Source organism: Pelophylax lessonae (assembly GCF_965119305.1).
Source record: "Pelophylax lessonae genome assembly, chromosome: 7".
In the NCBI taxonomy this organism is placed as follows: domain Eukaryota; kingdom Metazoa; phylum Chordata; class Amphibia; order Anura; family Ranidae; genus Pelophylax; species Pelophylax lessonae.
Window position 1 is genome coordinate 61,502,834 of NC_138774.1, and position 15,750 is coordinate 61,518,583.

A 15,750-nucleotide genomic window follows, 5' to 3' on the forward strand; every position below is an offset into this window, starting at 1 on the left:
CTAAGAGCACAGTGGCCTCCATAATCCTCAAATGGAAGACGTTTGGGATGACCAGAACCCTTCCTAGAGCTGGCCTTCCGGCCAAACTGAGCTATCGGGGGAGAAGAGCCTTGGTGAGAGAGGTAAAGAAGAACCCAAAGATCACTGTGGCTGAGCTCCAGAGATGCAGTCAGGAGATGGGAGAAAGTTGTAGAAAGTCAACCATCACTGCAGCCCTCCACCAGTCGGGGCTTTATGGCAGAGTGGCCCGACGGAAGCCTCTCCTCAGTGTAAGACACATGAAAGCCTGCATGGAGTTTGCTAAAAAACACCTGAAGGACTCCAAGATGGTGAGAAATAAGATTCTCTGGTCTGATGAGACCAAAATAGAACTTTTTGGCCTTAATTCTAAGCGGTATGTGTGGAGAAAACCAGGCACTGCTCATCACCTGTCCAATACAGTCCCAACAGTGAAGCATGGTGGTGGCAGCATCATGCTGTGGGGGTGTTTTTCAGCTGCAGGGACAGGACGACTGGTTGCAATCGAGGGAAAGATGAATGCGGCCAAGTACAGGGATATCCTGGACAAAAACCTTCTCCAGAGTGCTCTGGACCTCAGACTGGGCCGAAGGTTTACCTTCCAACAAGACAATGACCCTAAGCACACAGCTAAAATAACGAAGGAGTGGCTTCACAACAACTCCGTGACTGTTCTTGAATGGCCCAGCCAGAGCCCTGACTTAAACCCAATTGAGCATCTCTGGAGAGACCTAAAAATGGCTGTCCACCAACGTTTACCATCCAACCTGACAGAACTGGAGAGGATCTGCAAGGAGGAATGGCAGAGGATCCCCAAATCCAGGTGTGAAAGACTTGTTGCATCTTTCCCAAAAAGACTCCTGGCTGTATTAGATCAAAAGGGGGCTTCTACTAAATACTGAGCAAAGGGTCTGAATACTTAGGACCATGTGATATTTCAGTTTTTCTTTTTTAATAAATCTGCAACAATGTCAACAATTCTGTGTTTTTCTGTCAGTATGGGGTGCTATGTGTACATTCATGAGGAAGAAGAATGAACTTAAATGATTTTAGCAAATGGCTGCAATATAACAAAGAGTGAAAAATTTAAGGGGGTCTGAATACTTTCCATACCCACTGTATCTGGAATTAAGTCATGTTTCCCATGTTTTAGGCCCTTAAACACATTGTAATTAAGGAAAATGAACTGTTGAAGTGCCAGAAATATATTATGCTCCTCCCTTCCCATTTGAGCTGAAAACACAGTGGGCCTGATATACTATTCATGGTGCATCATTAAAATAGCGCAGGTTGCGACATTTATACAAATATGAGTGTAACAAATAAACAATGAATCTCATTGCATGTTTCTGTGGAATGTGATGTTCATCAGAAATTTCACTCTGTGCGACATTTTGTATAAATCTTGCAATTTGTGTGCCATATAATTGAAAAGACTGTATATATTTTATTTACATAGAATAACCATATTAGTGTGTCAAGCAGTAGGTGATGCAGGACTCCTTAAAAAATATGGCCGCTGTGACATATTTGCATAATTCAATACATCACAATCTGAGCTTTTTTAATGATGTACACCTATAGTTTATCAAGCCTATGGTGTCAGCCCTGCCTATTTAATTTTTAAATGGATCACAAAGAACACAGACCTCTCCAGAACCCATCCTAGTTTTTATAACCCTTCCTCAAATCCTTCATCCTCCGCATCTTCATACCGCTCCTCAGCTACTCTTATTCCTCATCTCTATAACCCCCCCCCCCCATCTCCATAACCCCTCCATATCTTCAAAGCCCCTCCACATCTTTATTGCCCCTCCTTGTGCACAGCTTACAGGATTTCTATAAAATACAACAGGCTGTTTTTTGAACAACAGATATAACAAAACACTTTCAATGGTATATTTTAGAAGGACCAAAAGGCAACAAACAAGAGAAGTTCATTGTTAGGGTTTACTTTCATGCAAAAATCAAACTCTCTACAAATAGAAAATAATACCTGACTGTTGAAGAAAACTCAACCTTTTGGCTCAATTCGACAAGAGCCAAATCATATTCAAAGGATTTTTCAATTTTCTTATCTTTCTTGCTGTTGGGGTCATATTTTGGATGGCGGTAGATGTTTTTGACTTTCCGTGTAACTTTTGCTCTGTCGGATGGACCTGAGACATCCAAAAAGAATTTGAGTTCTTTCAGCGGAATTAACACCTTCAGGATGGAAATTTAGAAGCTACTACTGCTGACTTGTTTGTGAATGTACAGGTTCTGAAGGCCAACATCTTTTACCTACCTTCACTGCTTATTGAACATCCATGCAGCCAGTGAAGCTGAAACACCTGATACACAGATAGTTGCTCTCTTTGCTTGTGTTTTACTGAGTATTGTAGCCTTGGAGCTTGTAACTTCAAAAAGTCAGCAATGGCAGTTCCCTTCATTACAGTTCTGACTTGTTTGTTTAAAGTCAAGTACATCATAAACACAATAACATTTAAAAGTGCAGAAATAAATGGTTTCTTTCAGAACTCTAAGCAGAAAAGTATGACCACTAACCACCAATGATAGGGCTACCTTCCTTTCACTGACCAATAACGATTGGGCTACATTACTCTGGCAACTGACAACAAATGATGCGACTACATTCTCTCACTGGCCACCAATTAATGGGCTTCATTCCTCTGGCCAACCTCCAATGATGAGGCAACATTCCTCCCACTGACCAACAATGATGGGCAAAAATTGTCTGACTACTGTCCACCAATATGGGGCTTCCTTCGACTAACCACCAATGAGGATGCTCCACTCCACACACTGACTATTGATTTTGGAGCATTTATTACCCTTACTAAAGCTGAAGTACTTATTTCTCCCACTGATGCTGGGGAATTTATTACTCCTACTGACCACTGACATAAGAACATGTATTTCTTCTACTGACAACTGACACTGGGGCATTTATTACTTCCACTGACCATTGATGTCAGGACATTTATTACTTACACTGAATACTGATGAAGGGGCATTTATTACCTCTACTGACCACTGATGGCATTTATTACTTCTTCTGAACTGAAGAAAGCCCTTTTCTGTTCCAGCATGACTGTGTCCCTGTGCAAAAATCTAGGTCCATAAAGACATGGTTTGATGAGTTTGGTGTAGAGAACCTTGAGTGGTCTGCACAGAGCCCTGACCTCAAACCTACTGAACACTATTGGGATGCATTGCAATGCCAATAGTGAGACAGATCCTCTCCTTTAAAATCAATACCTCACCTGACAAATGCTATTTTAGATAAATAAACACAAATCCTCACTAACACATTCTGGAATAGAATATGTATGATGGTCAGGTCTTCACAAACCTTTGGCCATACAGTGTATTTTTTGGCCAATTTATAGAAGATTGTACATTCAGACTGTAAATGTGTGGCAAATCTTCATTTCCTGTTATAGGCCCCACATGTTATTGAAAATGATGCCTTTTTGATAAATGGAGCTTCCAAAAATGTTGTTAAAGTGTTACTAAACCCAGGGCCCTGTATTCACTATATCTGGTCTCCCACAGCGCACAGAACATGGAAATGCAATTATTTTAGTAAATGTAAACTGCTAAATACCTTTTCTTATCAGCAGTACTGTATATAGCAGTCTTGTGACTTCTATTAGTTTCTGGTTATTGCTTGTAGGAGGAGTTTTCATTCTTCCCTGACTGTCCTATGAGGCTGCATGACCCCCTGACCCCCTGTCTGGGGAGTCCTGATTGGCCCTGTGCTGATCACATGCATCCTACCAAGAAAATAAAATACTCTTTAGCAATACATGCCAAACTGAGCGTGTGCATAGTGCCCCCAAGGCTCTGTACTGTGAGGAGATGGATTGGGGACTGTGGAAGAAGGGGAGGTTCAGAGAAGACAGCATCAGACAGCCTTTTTGCACAATACGCACAAATAACCTCTTGGGACCCACAGTGAGTATAACAAGCATACTTTACTGCATATACAGACTGATTTTACTGTTGTGGGTTTAGTAACACTTTAACTCAAGTTATCCTTTATTTATTCTGTACATAAAGTTACCACCATGGCAGCTTCTACAGCATCACTTACCTAGTTCCACAGTGACAAAGTGTGCCTGATCATCTAGGTGGAAGCAGTGAGCAGCAGTCAGGATGAAGTTTTTGGTAACAATGGATCCTTTACAGTTCTCCACTCCTCCCGGCCTCTGTAAGGATAAAATGGTCAGAGTGAGCGACCTCCTATAATGCCTGCTTAATGCTCTCTGTCACCTGGTTACTTTTTTTTTTTTAATTATCAGATTATCAGGGTTCGTCCAACTATGCGTCTACATTGCTCTACATATGAATTTTCAGTGACAAACAAATAGGCACGATTGTTTTTGGCGTGGGAAGATGGCCACACAAGCTTTATCCAATGCAATTCAAAGTAGTATTAAACTTGCAGGGCTTTTTAGTTGAACACATTGAGAACAATAAAACAAACATTCCCCAGTAGACTAGTCAGTGTGCAGTGGGGCAGCCACACAGCATAGGATACAGAACATAGTGGTGATTACAGTAGTAGCACCAACTACTGCATTAATTGTCCGCTTCCCCAGCAGTTCATCAGCTATGAGATATACAGTATCTCACAAAAGTGAGTACACCTCTCACATTTTTGTAAATATTTTATTATATCTTTTCATGTGACAACAGTGAAGAAATTACACTTTGCTACAGTGTAAAATAGTGAGTGTACAGCTTGTATAACAGTGTAAATGTGCTGTCCCCTCAAAATACCTCAACACACAGCCATTAATGTCTAAACAGCTGGCAACAAAAGTGAGCACACCCCTAAGTGAAAATGTCTAAATTGGGCCCAATTAGCCATTTTCCCTCCCCGGTGTCATGTGACTCGTTACAAGGTCTCAGGTGTGAATGGGGAACAGGTGTGTTACATTTGGTGTTATCGCTCTCACTCTCTCATACTGTTCACTGGAAGTTCAACATGGCACCTCATGGCAAAGAACTCTGAGGATCTGAAAAAAAGAATTGTTGCTCTACATAAAGATGGCCTGGGCTATAAGAAGATTGCCAAAACCCTAAAAATGAGCTGCAGCACGGTGACCAAGACCATACAGCGGTTTAACAGGACAGGTTCCACTCAGAACAGGCCTCGCCATGGTCAACCAAAGGAGTTGAGTGCGCGTGCTCAGTGTCAAATCCAGATGTTGTCTTTTGGAAATAAATGTATGAGTGCTGCCAGCATTGCCGCAGAGGTTGAAGGGGTGGGGGGTCAGCCTCACCTGCCAACTGCCTGTAGCCAGTAATGGGAAGCAGGGAACGCATAGCCTTTCCCCCCTCACAGCGCAAATAAAGTGTATGCCATTACATGGTGGGGGGGCAGCAAAATGCACAATTGCCTGAGTAGACAAAACCCTTGCACCGGAGTGCGGGATAGGTACAGGACACAGGTCGCACCTCCCGAAATTGATGATGCACTGCATGTCAGAGCAGAGGCCGGCTCATTGCCCAACCAGAGGTTTTCCCCTGGCCAGCCCCAACTGAGCCGCTCCATTTCCCCCCTGCAGCCCTCGGCCACCCCCCTGCCAGTCAGTTCAAGAATCTGAAGTTGGTACAGCAGGCGCTATTCAGCCCGACCTGCCAGGAGAGCAGAGAGTACCAGGAGCAGAGCTTGAGCCAGGGATGGGGTTGAGAGGAGGCAGGGAAGAGGGAGACCGGGAGTGAGGCCGAGTTGCTGCACCATGGGCCTTTAGGTTGTACTTGCCCCCTGGGCCAAAAGTTGCCAGTCAGCCCCTGAATAAAGATCAAACATGGAGTTCAGCTTTAAATAGGAACCTGAGTCCATTTACTCATGGCTCCACCCCTCCCTTTGTGTTTTAAGGCAAAAAAGAAAATGCCTTAGGCTTCATTCACAGCGGCATATGCTTATTTTCTGCATGGAAAGCAGGTTCTCCCTGACAGGGCTAGCAGAAAATCCTTCATAAAAGTATGTGCCTAAAGTATTCACATTTACACATGTACAATTCTTCAATGGCCTTAAACATGTATGTGTGCAAAAGTGTTTTACATGGTTACCCCACATTGCTGGTCTGGGCAAGAAATTTGTGTTCCCTACTTACAGTGACTGTAAGTTTGGCAATCCATGGAAATTTTTCATTATTATCTTTTATATCTTCTTCTGAGTGATCCTTGGAGAGCCCACACATCTCAAATGCGCTTGTTTCATCTGAAAGGATAGTTGGAAAATTAAGAAACATCATATTAGCACTGTGTCCTGACAGCGGCACAAAAAGCAACAAGAAAAAAATCTCAGCACTAAACTGCACTCAATAATACTATTATCTACCTTTCTGGCAGTGATTTTTCATTAAAATATGTGAATAAAAACTGAGCAACCACTCTTAAGCTGGCCATACTCTAATTTTCTTATTCCATTTACTTTAGATTTACCTTCAACTATGTATGTAGTGAAAGGGCCTGCCTGATTGCATACAAACCGAAAGTGTTTAGGTTTAACCTCATATTATATGGTTTTGGTAAATCTAAAGGAAAATTGTATAATGTATGGACAGCCTTAATCTAATGAAAATAATCAATGAATGGGTGGTAACCAGCAGTGACATTGAGTTCCCACACCTCAAAGCAAAAAATAAAGAGATAAAATACAGCGCTACCTTAGTAAACGTTAAACATATGATTGCATATTAGCAATAATTGTGGCACCCCCTTGGATAAAATTATATAGAAAAAAAACAGTGAATGTGTTCCAAATTAAAACATAAAAAGCAATGTGTTCTCTTAATCTATGACAATATCCCATCAATATTATGCAGTTATTGATCCCATTTAAAAGGGAAAAGGTGCTTTTGACCTATTTAACACATAGGCCAATACGTGAAGGTGAGCTGCTAGTGTATATATTGGAGGACATCACATGGTGTTTCAAAATCAACCAATTCACCATTTATGGAGTGAGAGCGCACATTTAACAGCAAACTGTTTTTCTCAAGAACACGTTGTATATACATAGCAATAGAAAAAGTAGAAGGTATTCAAAATACTCTCTAAATAAACCAGTAGCGCAAAACTTAACCAGAAGTTAGTGCCATATATGTATGTATGTAAATACACAACTAGTATGACTACACAGAGTCCAGTACTGCACAGATGTCACAGAAGCATCAGGAAAATAGTATTAATATCAATCAGTCCATGATTCTTCAACATATATCCTGGGATGGTTTGATAAACAGGTGTAGCTTTCAAAGGGTCACCACGACCACCGTGCTCCAAGGGGGGAGGAGAAATGCCCACTCACCAGATGCTGTGGCCCAGAACACTCTCGTGCCTGAGCAATGAAAGCCTGAAGGATTAGTCTTTGATCCGCGCACACAGACCGGATTCCACACCAACTAAAACCATTAAGGCTTGGCAGCATAGGGGGAGAGAAGCAAAATCCCACTAGTGTGATACCGTTTTTAAAAGCTTTATTGCATATAAAAGATAGGTATGCAACTCACATGTTCTTCAAGAAAACATCCGCATGTCATATCATAAAATAGGAGGAGGGTACCCTTCGGGAGTCCGTGTCCAGGCTCCACGCCGTGAACCTCGCGCCGTCCGGGTGTCCCGAGCTCCTAAACTGTAGGTATGGTTACGCCGCCTGGTCACGCCCCGATGCGTTTCGTACTTCTGACTTCTTCACCGGGGGCGTGACCGCGGCAGCTTGGCGGTAACCTTAAATACCTCCGACCTTCCGCCCAAATGGGCGGGATCGGGGTGTACGTCAACGCCCATTGGTTGCGTGCGAGATGCTCTAATCCAAACGGATTGGGTTGTCTAGGCAACCTTCATTAATACTTCCGTTTTCTAGGCTATATTGCCCTGTAAACCCGGAACCAAAATACTCCCCCGAACCCGGATGTGGAGCACCAATACACTGTATTCCGGTATATGAATAAGTCCTAGGGGCCGATTACAAAAGGGCCAATTGGTTAAACTAACCCACACTAAAAAGTGCTAAAAAACGAGCAAAACAGCGCAACCTACCAATGGGGTGGTATTCCAATAATACAGACAGTGCAAACGTCATCGGACTGCACCACTCTGTATACCCAATATATAAAAGGGAAATGTAAATGCTATGAAGAATCTTAAAATCAAAAACTCTCAAAACATGCATTACACTCTAATCAATGATTATCAGGAAAAAACAGCCATAATCCTAAAATGGAAAATACATAATAATAAAACATATAAAAACTTATAAAACAAGGAGGAACTCGGGAATAACCACAGTTCACACACCCTATAACTTCATACAAAAGATGATGTGTACATGAATAAAAAAATAAGATACATAAAAATAGAATTGGAAAAACTATATAAAATTAATGATCACTAATGAAACAATTTAAGTCCAATTCTATATTCAATCCTGTGGGACTCAAAGACTGTGTCTGAAATATCCACTTGGTTTCACACCTAGATAACTCCCTAACCCAATTCGCACCTCTCCATGGAGGTGTGACACGCTCAATGCCCCAAAATTGCAAGCAACTAAGGTCGCGTTGATGGTGTGAGCGGAAGTGGGCCGGGACGCTATGTTCTTGTTTGCCCTTAATGATGTTAGTGATATGTTCACCAACTCTTACGGTCAAGGTGCGCTTTGTACGACCAATGTAGATAATTTTGCAGGGACACATCAGTGCATACACCACGTGTGTGGTGTCACACGTGATTAGGTGTTTAATCTTAAATTCCCTATCTATGGCTGGAACATAGAAGGAATTACGTCTTCTTTGGTTAAGAGGAGTAAACGAACACGACCTACATCTACCACACTTGTGGAACCCTCGTCGGCCTGGAAAGAAAGATGTATCAGGGGGACTCAACACCTTCTTTACCACCCTATCACCAAAACTAGGGGCCTTTCTGTAGATGAAAGATGGAACCTCTGGTAAAGCAGGGCCTAATGTTGCGTCCATCTGTAATATGTGCCAATGAGATTTAAAAATGGCCTCCACTTTTTTATAGTCCTCAGAATAGTCAGATAAGAAGCTCCACTGTTTGTCCTCAGACCCATTCTTCGGTCTGTTCACATTCTGCAAACACATGGATCTAGGGATCTCTAGGATACTCTCAATCTCCTTATCAAGGACCTGTTCGTTATAGCCTTTTTGGACGAATCTCTCCTTCAGGATATTTGTTTGGGCAATAAAGTCTCCATCGAACGTACAGTTACGCCTCACCCGCATGAACTGGCCTCGCGGAATGTTGCGTAACCAATTCGGGTGGTGTCCACTTTGTATGGACAGGTAACTATTCCAAGCTGTGGACTTGAAAAAAACAGTGGTAGTTAGCTTACTTAAACCCTTCCTGATATTCACGTCCAAAAAGTGAATTTCCGTTTGGCTCCAATTGAAGTCCAATTTGATGTTGTTCATGTTTGTATTTAGATGACTCATAAACTCCAGTAAAGATTGTTCCGTATCGTTCCATATAAATATGAGGTCATCAATGAACCTGCGATAAAAAAGTAGTGCAGGTCTCTCCCTACAGAACACGTGTTTATCCTCCCATTCTGCCATAAAAACATAAAAAGGTTGGCGAGGCTGGGAGCAAACTTTGCTCCCATTGCCACACCTTTCTTCTGGCTGTAGAAGGATTAATGATACCAGAAATAGTTATGCCCCAGACAAAAGTCTAGGGCATTCCGGATAAACAATTTCTGGTTATATGGTAGGTCATCCCTTTTACAAAGGGCCCAGTTGAGGGCTAGTAGAGCATCCTCATGTTGGATGATGGTGTAGAGGGACGACACGTCCGCCGTCACAAGAAAGGCGGACGAGTCGTCCCCCAAAACCACATCATCCAAAGACATGAGTAAGTCCTTGGTGTCCTTCAGGTATGCCCTAGTAGTCACAACACTGGGTTGGAGGAAGGTGTCCAGATACTGACCCAGTCTAGCACACACGGACCCAATCCTGTAGACTATTGGGCGTGGGGGAGGACACTTGGGGTCCTTATGGACCTTGGGTAGTGTGTACACTATAGGTATTCTACACGCACTCGGGACCAGGTATTGCTTCTCCTTTTTTGTTAATACATGGTTCTTATAACCCTGATCTACCAAAACCCTAAGATCCATCTCAAAGTCACTAGTTGGATCCTTAGATAGTAATTCATACGTTGTTTTATCTGCCAACATATCTTGTAGCTGTTGGTGATAGAGTTCTGGGTCCATTATCACAACTCCCCCACCCTTGTCAGCAGGTCGGATGATAATATCCTTCCTCTGTTCAAGGGAGTCTAAGCCTTCCTGTATATGCCTACTTCTTTTCTTCACTGAGTGGTCAATAGGAACTTTTTGAAGGTCTTTCAGTACTAAATTCTTAAATACCTCCACCGCCTGGTTATTTCTAACTGGGGGGTTCCATACAGATTTATTTCTTAAACCACTATTCACAGCCATATTAGGGTTAGTGTTACTCACAGAGGTGATAGGGTTGTTGATGAGGTATTTTTTAATGTTTAATTTACGTATGTATTTATGAGTGTCAATATACGTACTGAATTTATTCAGAGTGCGTCTTGGGGCACATTTCAGACCCTGATCCAACACATGGAGTTCTTTGTCCGTCAGGGTAACTGAACTGATGTTATAGATACCCTGTCCTACCGTTCCCTCCTTCTTTTTCTGGCGTTGGATTCGCCTTCCCGCTCTGACTCCTCGTTGTGATTTAAATTTAGATTTGAGTTTCCACGATGGTCTCGCTGTTGCCCCAGGGTTGGGTCCAATGTCTCCCCCTCCCCCTGCCCCTGCCTCTCCCTAAAAAAGTTTGATTGCGTGGGGTGTCATCACTATTACCATCCCGTCCCATCAATGGCTGATAGTAATTCTGAGTGTTAACATAATTTGGTTGAGGATAACCTCTCATGGCCCCCCTATGATTACCACGGGGCCTACCACGTTCCCTCTGGTGTCCCTTCCTTGGGGGACCTGTCCATTGTGGTACCTCAAAGGGGGTATGTGGTCGAACTTGAGCCCTATTCACCACATTTGGTGTCCTAGGCTCATCCATATGTGTTACTTCACCCAGGGAAGCACCGGATACTTCCTCCGCAGTCCCCAGGGGCACTGGGGGCAGAAAAGATGGCTCCATATAAGGATGGATCCGCCTGCCAGCAATAAACCTGATTAGATTTAAAGTCTTTAAGGTCCCTATTAAATTTTAGGATTATGGCTGTTTTTTCCTGATAATCATTGATTAGAGTGTAATGCATGTTTTGAGAGTTTTTGATTTTAAGATTCTTCATAGCATTTACATTTCCCTTTTATATATTGGGTATACAGAGTGGTGCAGTCCGATGACGTTTGCACTGTCTGTATTATTGGAATACCACCCCATTGGTAGGTTGCGCTGTTTTGCTTGTTTTTCAGCACTTTTTAGTGTGGGTTAGTTTAACCAATTGGCCCTTTTGTAATCGGCCCCTAGGACTTATTTATATACCGTAATACGGTGTATTGGTGCTCCACATCCGGGTTCGGGGGAGTATTTTGGTTCCGGGTTTACAGGGCAATGTAGCCTAGAAAACGGAAGTATTAATGAAGGTTGCCTAGACAACCCAGTCCGTTTGGATTAGAGCATCTCGCACGCAACCAATGGGCGTTGACGTACACCCCGATCCCGCCCATTTGGGCGGAAGGTCGGAGGTATTTAAGGTTACCGCCAAGCTGCCGCGGTCACGCCCCCGGTGAAGAAGTCGGAAGTACGAAACGCGTTGATGCGTGACCAGGCGGCGTAACCATACCTATGTAAGATTCTGGTACCTTCGGTACCCTTATAGCCCATTTCTTCTACATTTGCGTCCCACCTTTTCAGCTAGGTGGAACGCATATACCTGCCTATCGCTTTAAGCCGCATGACGTCATCACTAGGCGCCGCTCTGAGCGGCTATTTCAATCGCCGGCTTTCACTCACAAGGTGTTCGTTCAAACCGCATGTTATACAGCCTTGTCTGACGCTGCCGAAGCCTCCAGCTATTTCCCCAATATCTGGATAGACCGGAGTCTCACTACTTGATCCTGTACCTCGCTACTGATCCTGTATCTCGCTACCTGATCACTATTTCATTACCGGACCCTTCATCTTTCTAACCAACTAGTGATAAGTACCCCACAGGGGATTCCTTCCTATCAACTTACACTATCTACTCTTGCATACTAAAGACTGTTTCTATCTATGCATTACTATTTCTATCATCTGCACTGTTACATAGATTGCTAGCTCTTGAGTCTACTACCATCTATATCCTTGCACTAAGTTAGCATCTCCTGTACACTTCATCTGCTGTCCCCTACCACCTGTTACTTGTACATGATTGCTAACCTACCTGCATACTATCTATCACCATCTGCTACACTTCTGAACATTACTGTTGAGTGCCTATCATTTTTATCTACTCACGCCTGTCCTTTCAGCACATCATCTCTATACTATCATATACAAACTATCACTCCAGGAACACCCTATCTGAGTGTCTGTATATTTGCATGCTGAAGCAGGCTGGGCCACAATGATGAGTCTGGAGAGTTGGATATGGTGATTCAACACATCTCTACACGACTACTGAGTGGAGATTCTGCAGCTGCAAATCCAGTTCACTAAACAAACGCCGGAGCGTTACAGATTGAACGAACCCTAAAAAATGGATTCAGCAGAATTAGCCACTCAAGTGATACAATTAACACAAAAGGTAGATGCATTAATCCTTGCTCTTACTGAAGTAAAAAATGAAAATCAGACTTTGAGACAGCAGATAGCCCGTGTTTCACAGCTCACTGCTGCTCAACCTCGTGAGCCTAAAATAAACCCTCCTCTAGTGTTTACAGGTGATAGGAAAAAATTTTGTGAATTTAAAAACGCATGTCAATTGCTTTTTAATTTAAAACCTCGTACTTACACTACAGACCAAATTAAAGTCTGTACCACTATCTCATATTTGTCTGGTGATCCACGGGCTTGGGCAGACTCTCTCTTTGAGAAAAATGACCCTCTTCTCAACTCCTATCCTTTATTCCTAGCAGAACTCGCTAGCTTATATGAAGACCCAAATAGGCAGAGTACTGCTGACAGCCAATTGAGGGCTTTAAAACAAGGAAGGAGACCTGTTGAAGACTTCGTAGCAGAGTTCAAAAGATGGACCCTTGATTCAGGGTGGAATGATGCATCTCTGCGAACCCAGTTCAGACTCGGGTTATCAGAAGCCGTTAAAGACGAGCTCGCCCGAGCGGATTTACCTGGCACTTTGGATGCCTTAATACAACTCAGCATCAATATTGACAGGCGACTGCGAGAAAGAAAGGCTGAGAAAATGGGAATACCATTATCCAATCCTTCTCGGGTTTCGCCCGTTGACCCTACTCCTATGGAGGTAGGAACCATACGCCCACCTTTATCTTCTACTGAACGAGCCAGGAGAAGATCTGAAAATCTCTGCATGTACTGCGCCTCCCCGGATCATTTGATAAGCATCTGTCCCCTTGTCCGCAAAAAAGAGGGTGAGTGTTCACATGTCTTGCTGGGGGGATTAACAACTTCTTTTTCTAATCCCTATCTTTTTATTTATTTGACCATACAGTGGGACCAAATTAGGATCACCACCAAGGCTATGATCGACACAGGATCTTGTGGGAACTACATCGACACTAGTTTTGTTGCCTTAAATAAAATACCTATTATTTCAAAATCTAAACCTGTCTCTGTTAGTTTTATTAACGGTATTCCGTTATCTTCTGGTCCAATCACCATTCAGACACAAGCACTCCTTGTTACTGCTAACGAGTCTCATGCTGAGACCACCACTTTTGATGTATTACCTTCACCACATTTTCCCATTATTTTGGGACTTCCCTGGTTACACATACATCAACCAATCTTTGATTGGAAAACACGGACTCTAACCTTCCCCTCTCACTATTGCGAGACCACGTGTAACCTCCAATCATATAAAAAAATCCTGTCCATGGTGTCAGATGAAATTACACCACCACCATGCTACCAGGATCTATCAGAAGTCTTCCTTGAGAAAAATGCTCAAGTATTGCCTCCCCATAGGGACTATGATTGTTCTATTGATCTACTCCCTAATAGCAAACTACCTTTCGGTCATGTTTATCCTCTTTCTCAGGATGAACTTTCTCATCTCAAGGAATACTTGGATGAGAATTTAGCGAAAGGGTTTATTAGACCCTCTACTTCTTCCACAGCTGCAGGACTTTTCTTTGTCCGCAATAAGGATTCAAGTCTCAGGCCTATTATTGACTATAGGCAATTAAATACCATTACGATAAAGGATCGCTATCCTTTACCTCTCATTCCCGAACTCATTGAACAAGTGCGAGGAGCTACCTACTTTTCAAAATTGGACCTAAAAGGGGCATACAACCTCATCCGAATCCGTAACGGGGATGAGTGGAAGACAACATTCAGAACCAGATACGGATTATTCGAATATCTTGTGATGCCTTTCGGGTTGTGTAATGCTCCCGCAGCATTTCAGCGATTCATAAATGACATCTTCAGAGACTTACTTGATGTTTGTGTTGTGGTATATCTGGATGATATACTCATTTATTCTCAATCTTTGTCTGAACATGTAAGACATGTAAGACTTGTGCTGTCCAGATTACTCGCACACAATTTATACGTAAAATTGAAAAAATGCCTATTTCATAAGGAAGAAGTACTATTCTTAGGATACATCATATCTAAGAACGGTATCAAGATGGATATGAGCAAGATATTGTGTATTCTGGATTGGCCTGTACCAACAACTCGTAAAGCATTACAACGATTTCTCGGATTCTCAAACTTCTATAGGAAGTTCATCAAGAACTTCTCTTCTATTGTGAGACCTCTCACACAACTTACAAGTGTAAAGAAACCATTCAAATGGTCTGAAGAAGCAAATGGAGCTTTCCGCTTGTTAAAAGCAAGCTTCACTTCTGCTCCCATACTACGCCATCCAGACCCATCCCTCCAATACATCCTGGAGGTAGATGCGTCAAATATGGCAGTAGGAGCAGCTCTTTCCCAATGACCAACAAATACTTCACCACTCCACCCAGTTGCTTTCTTCTCTAAATCACTAAGCAGCCCAGAGATGAATTACCCAGTGGGTGAAAAAGAGTTGCTTGCCATAAAACTGGCACTAGAAAATTGGCGACATTTACTTGAAGGTACTCGATTGCCAATACTCATATATACAGATCATAAGAATCTCCAATACCTTCAGACTAACAAGACTCTTTCCCACCGGCAGGTACGTTGGTCATTATTCTTCCTAAGATTCAACTGCCTAGTGACCTACACGCCTGCAGACAAAAACAAAAAAGCGGATGCGCTATCACGATTAACCGAAGATAACTGCGCCGAAATCCCTTCACTTCCTATAATACCCCATGATCGTATTATTGGTGTTGTTCGTTCCTTGAAGGAAGAGATTCTGCACAGTATAGGACTGGATTCACCACCACCACAACTAAGTGCTGATGCAGAAGGCTTCCTCTACTTTAAACGACAAACTCTACATACCTCCTGGTATGCGTACCAAGATCTTGGAATTATCACATGATGTACCTATGGCAGAACATATGGGTATGACTAAGACATTTAATTTGCTCACCAGGCAGTTTTGGTGGCCTGATATGAAGAC

The 15,750-nt window shown here is 42.7% G+C and overlaps 1 protein-coding gene and 1 long non-coding RNA gene across 2 annotated transcripts in view; one reads left to right on the forward strand and one right to left on the reverse strand.

Moving 5' to 3' along the window:
- LOC309560041 overlaps positions 1-15,750 on the forward strand; it is a 156,877-nt gene that overhangs the window by 33,292 nt on the left and 107,835 nt on the right. The gene's annotated exons all lie outside the window — the stretch shown is intronic.
- LOC309560037 (complement factor B-like) overlaps positions 1-15,750 on the reverse strand; it is a 117,220-nt gene that overhangs the window by 32,222 nt on the left and 69,248 nt on the right. Inside the window, exons 11-13 of the mRNA XM_082263540.1 lie at positions 6,150-6,256; positions 4,118-4,232; positions 2,015-2,177 (exon numbers count right to left, since the gene is read on the reverse strand). Of these exons, the coding sequence (XP_082119666.1) occupies positions 2,015-2,177; positions 4,118-4,232; positions 6,150-6,256 (385 nt within the window). The remainder of the gene's footprint in view (positions 1-2,014; positions 2,178-4,117; positions 4,233-6,149; positions 6,257-15,750) is intronic.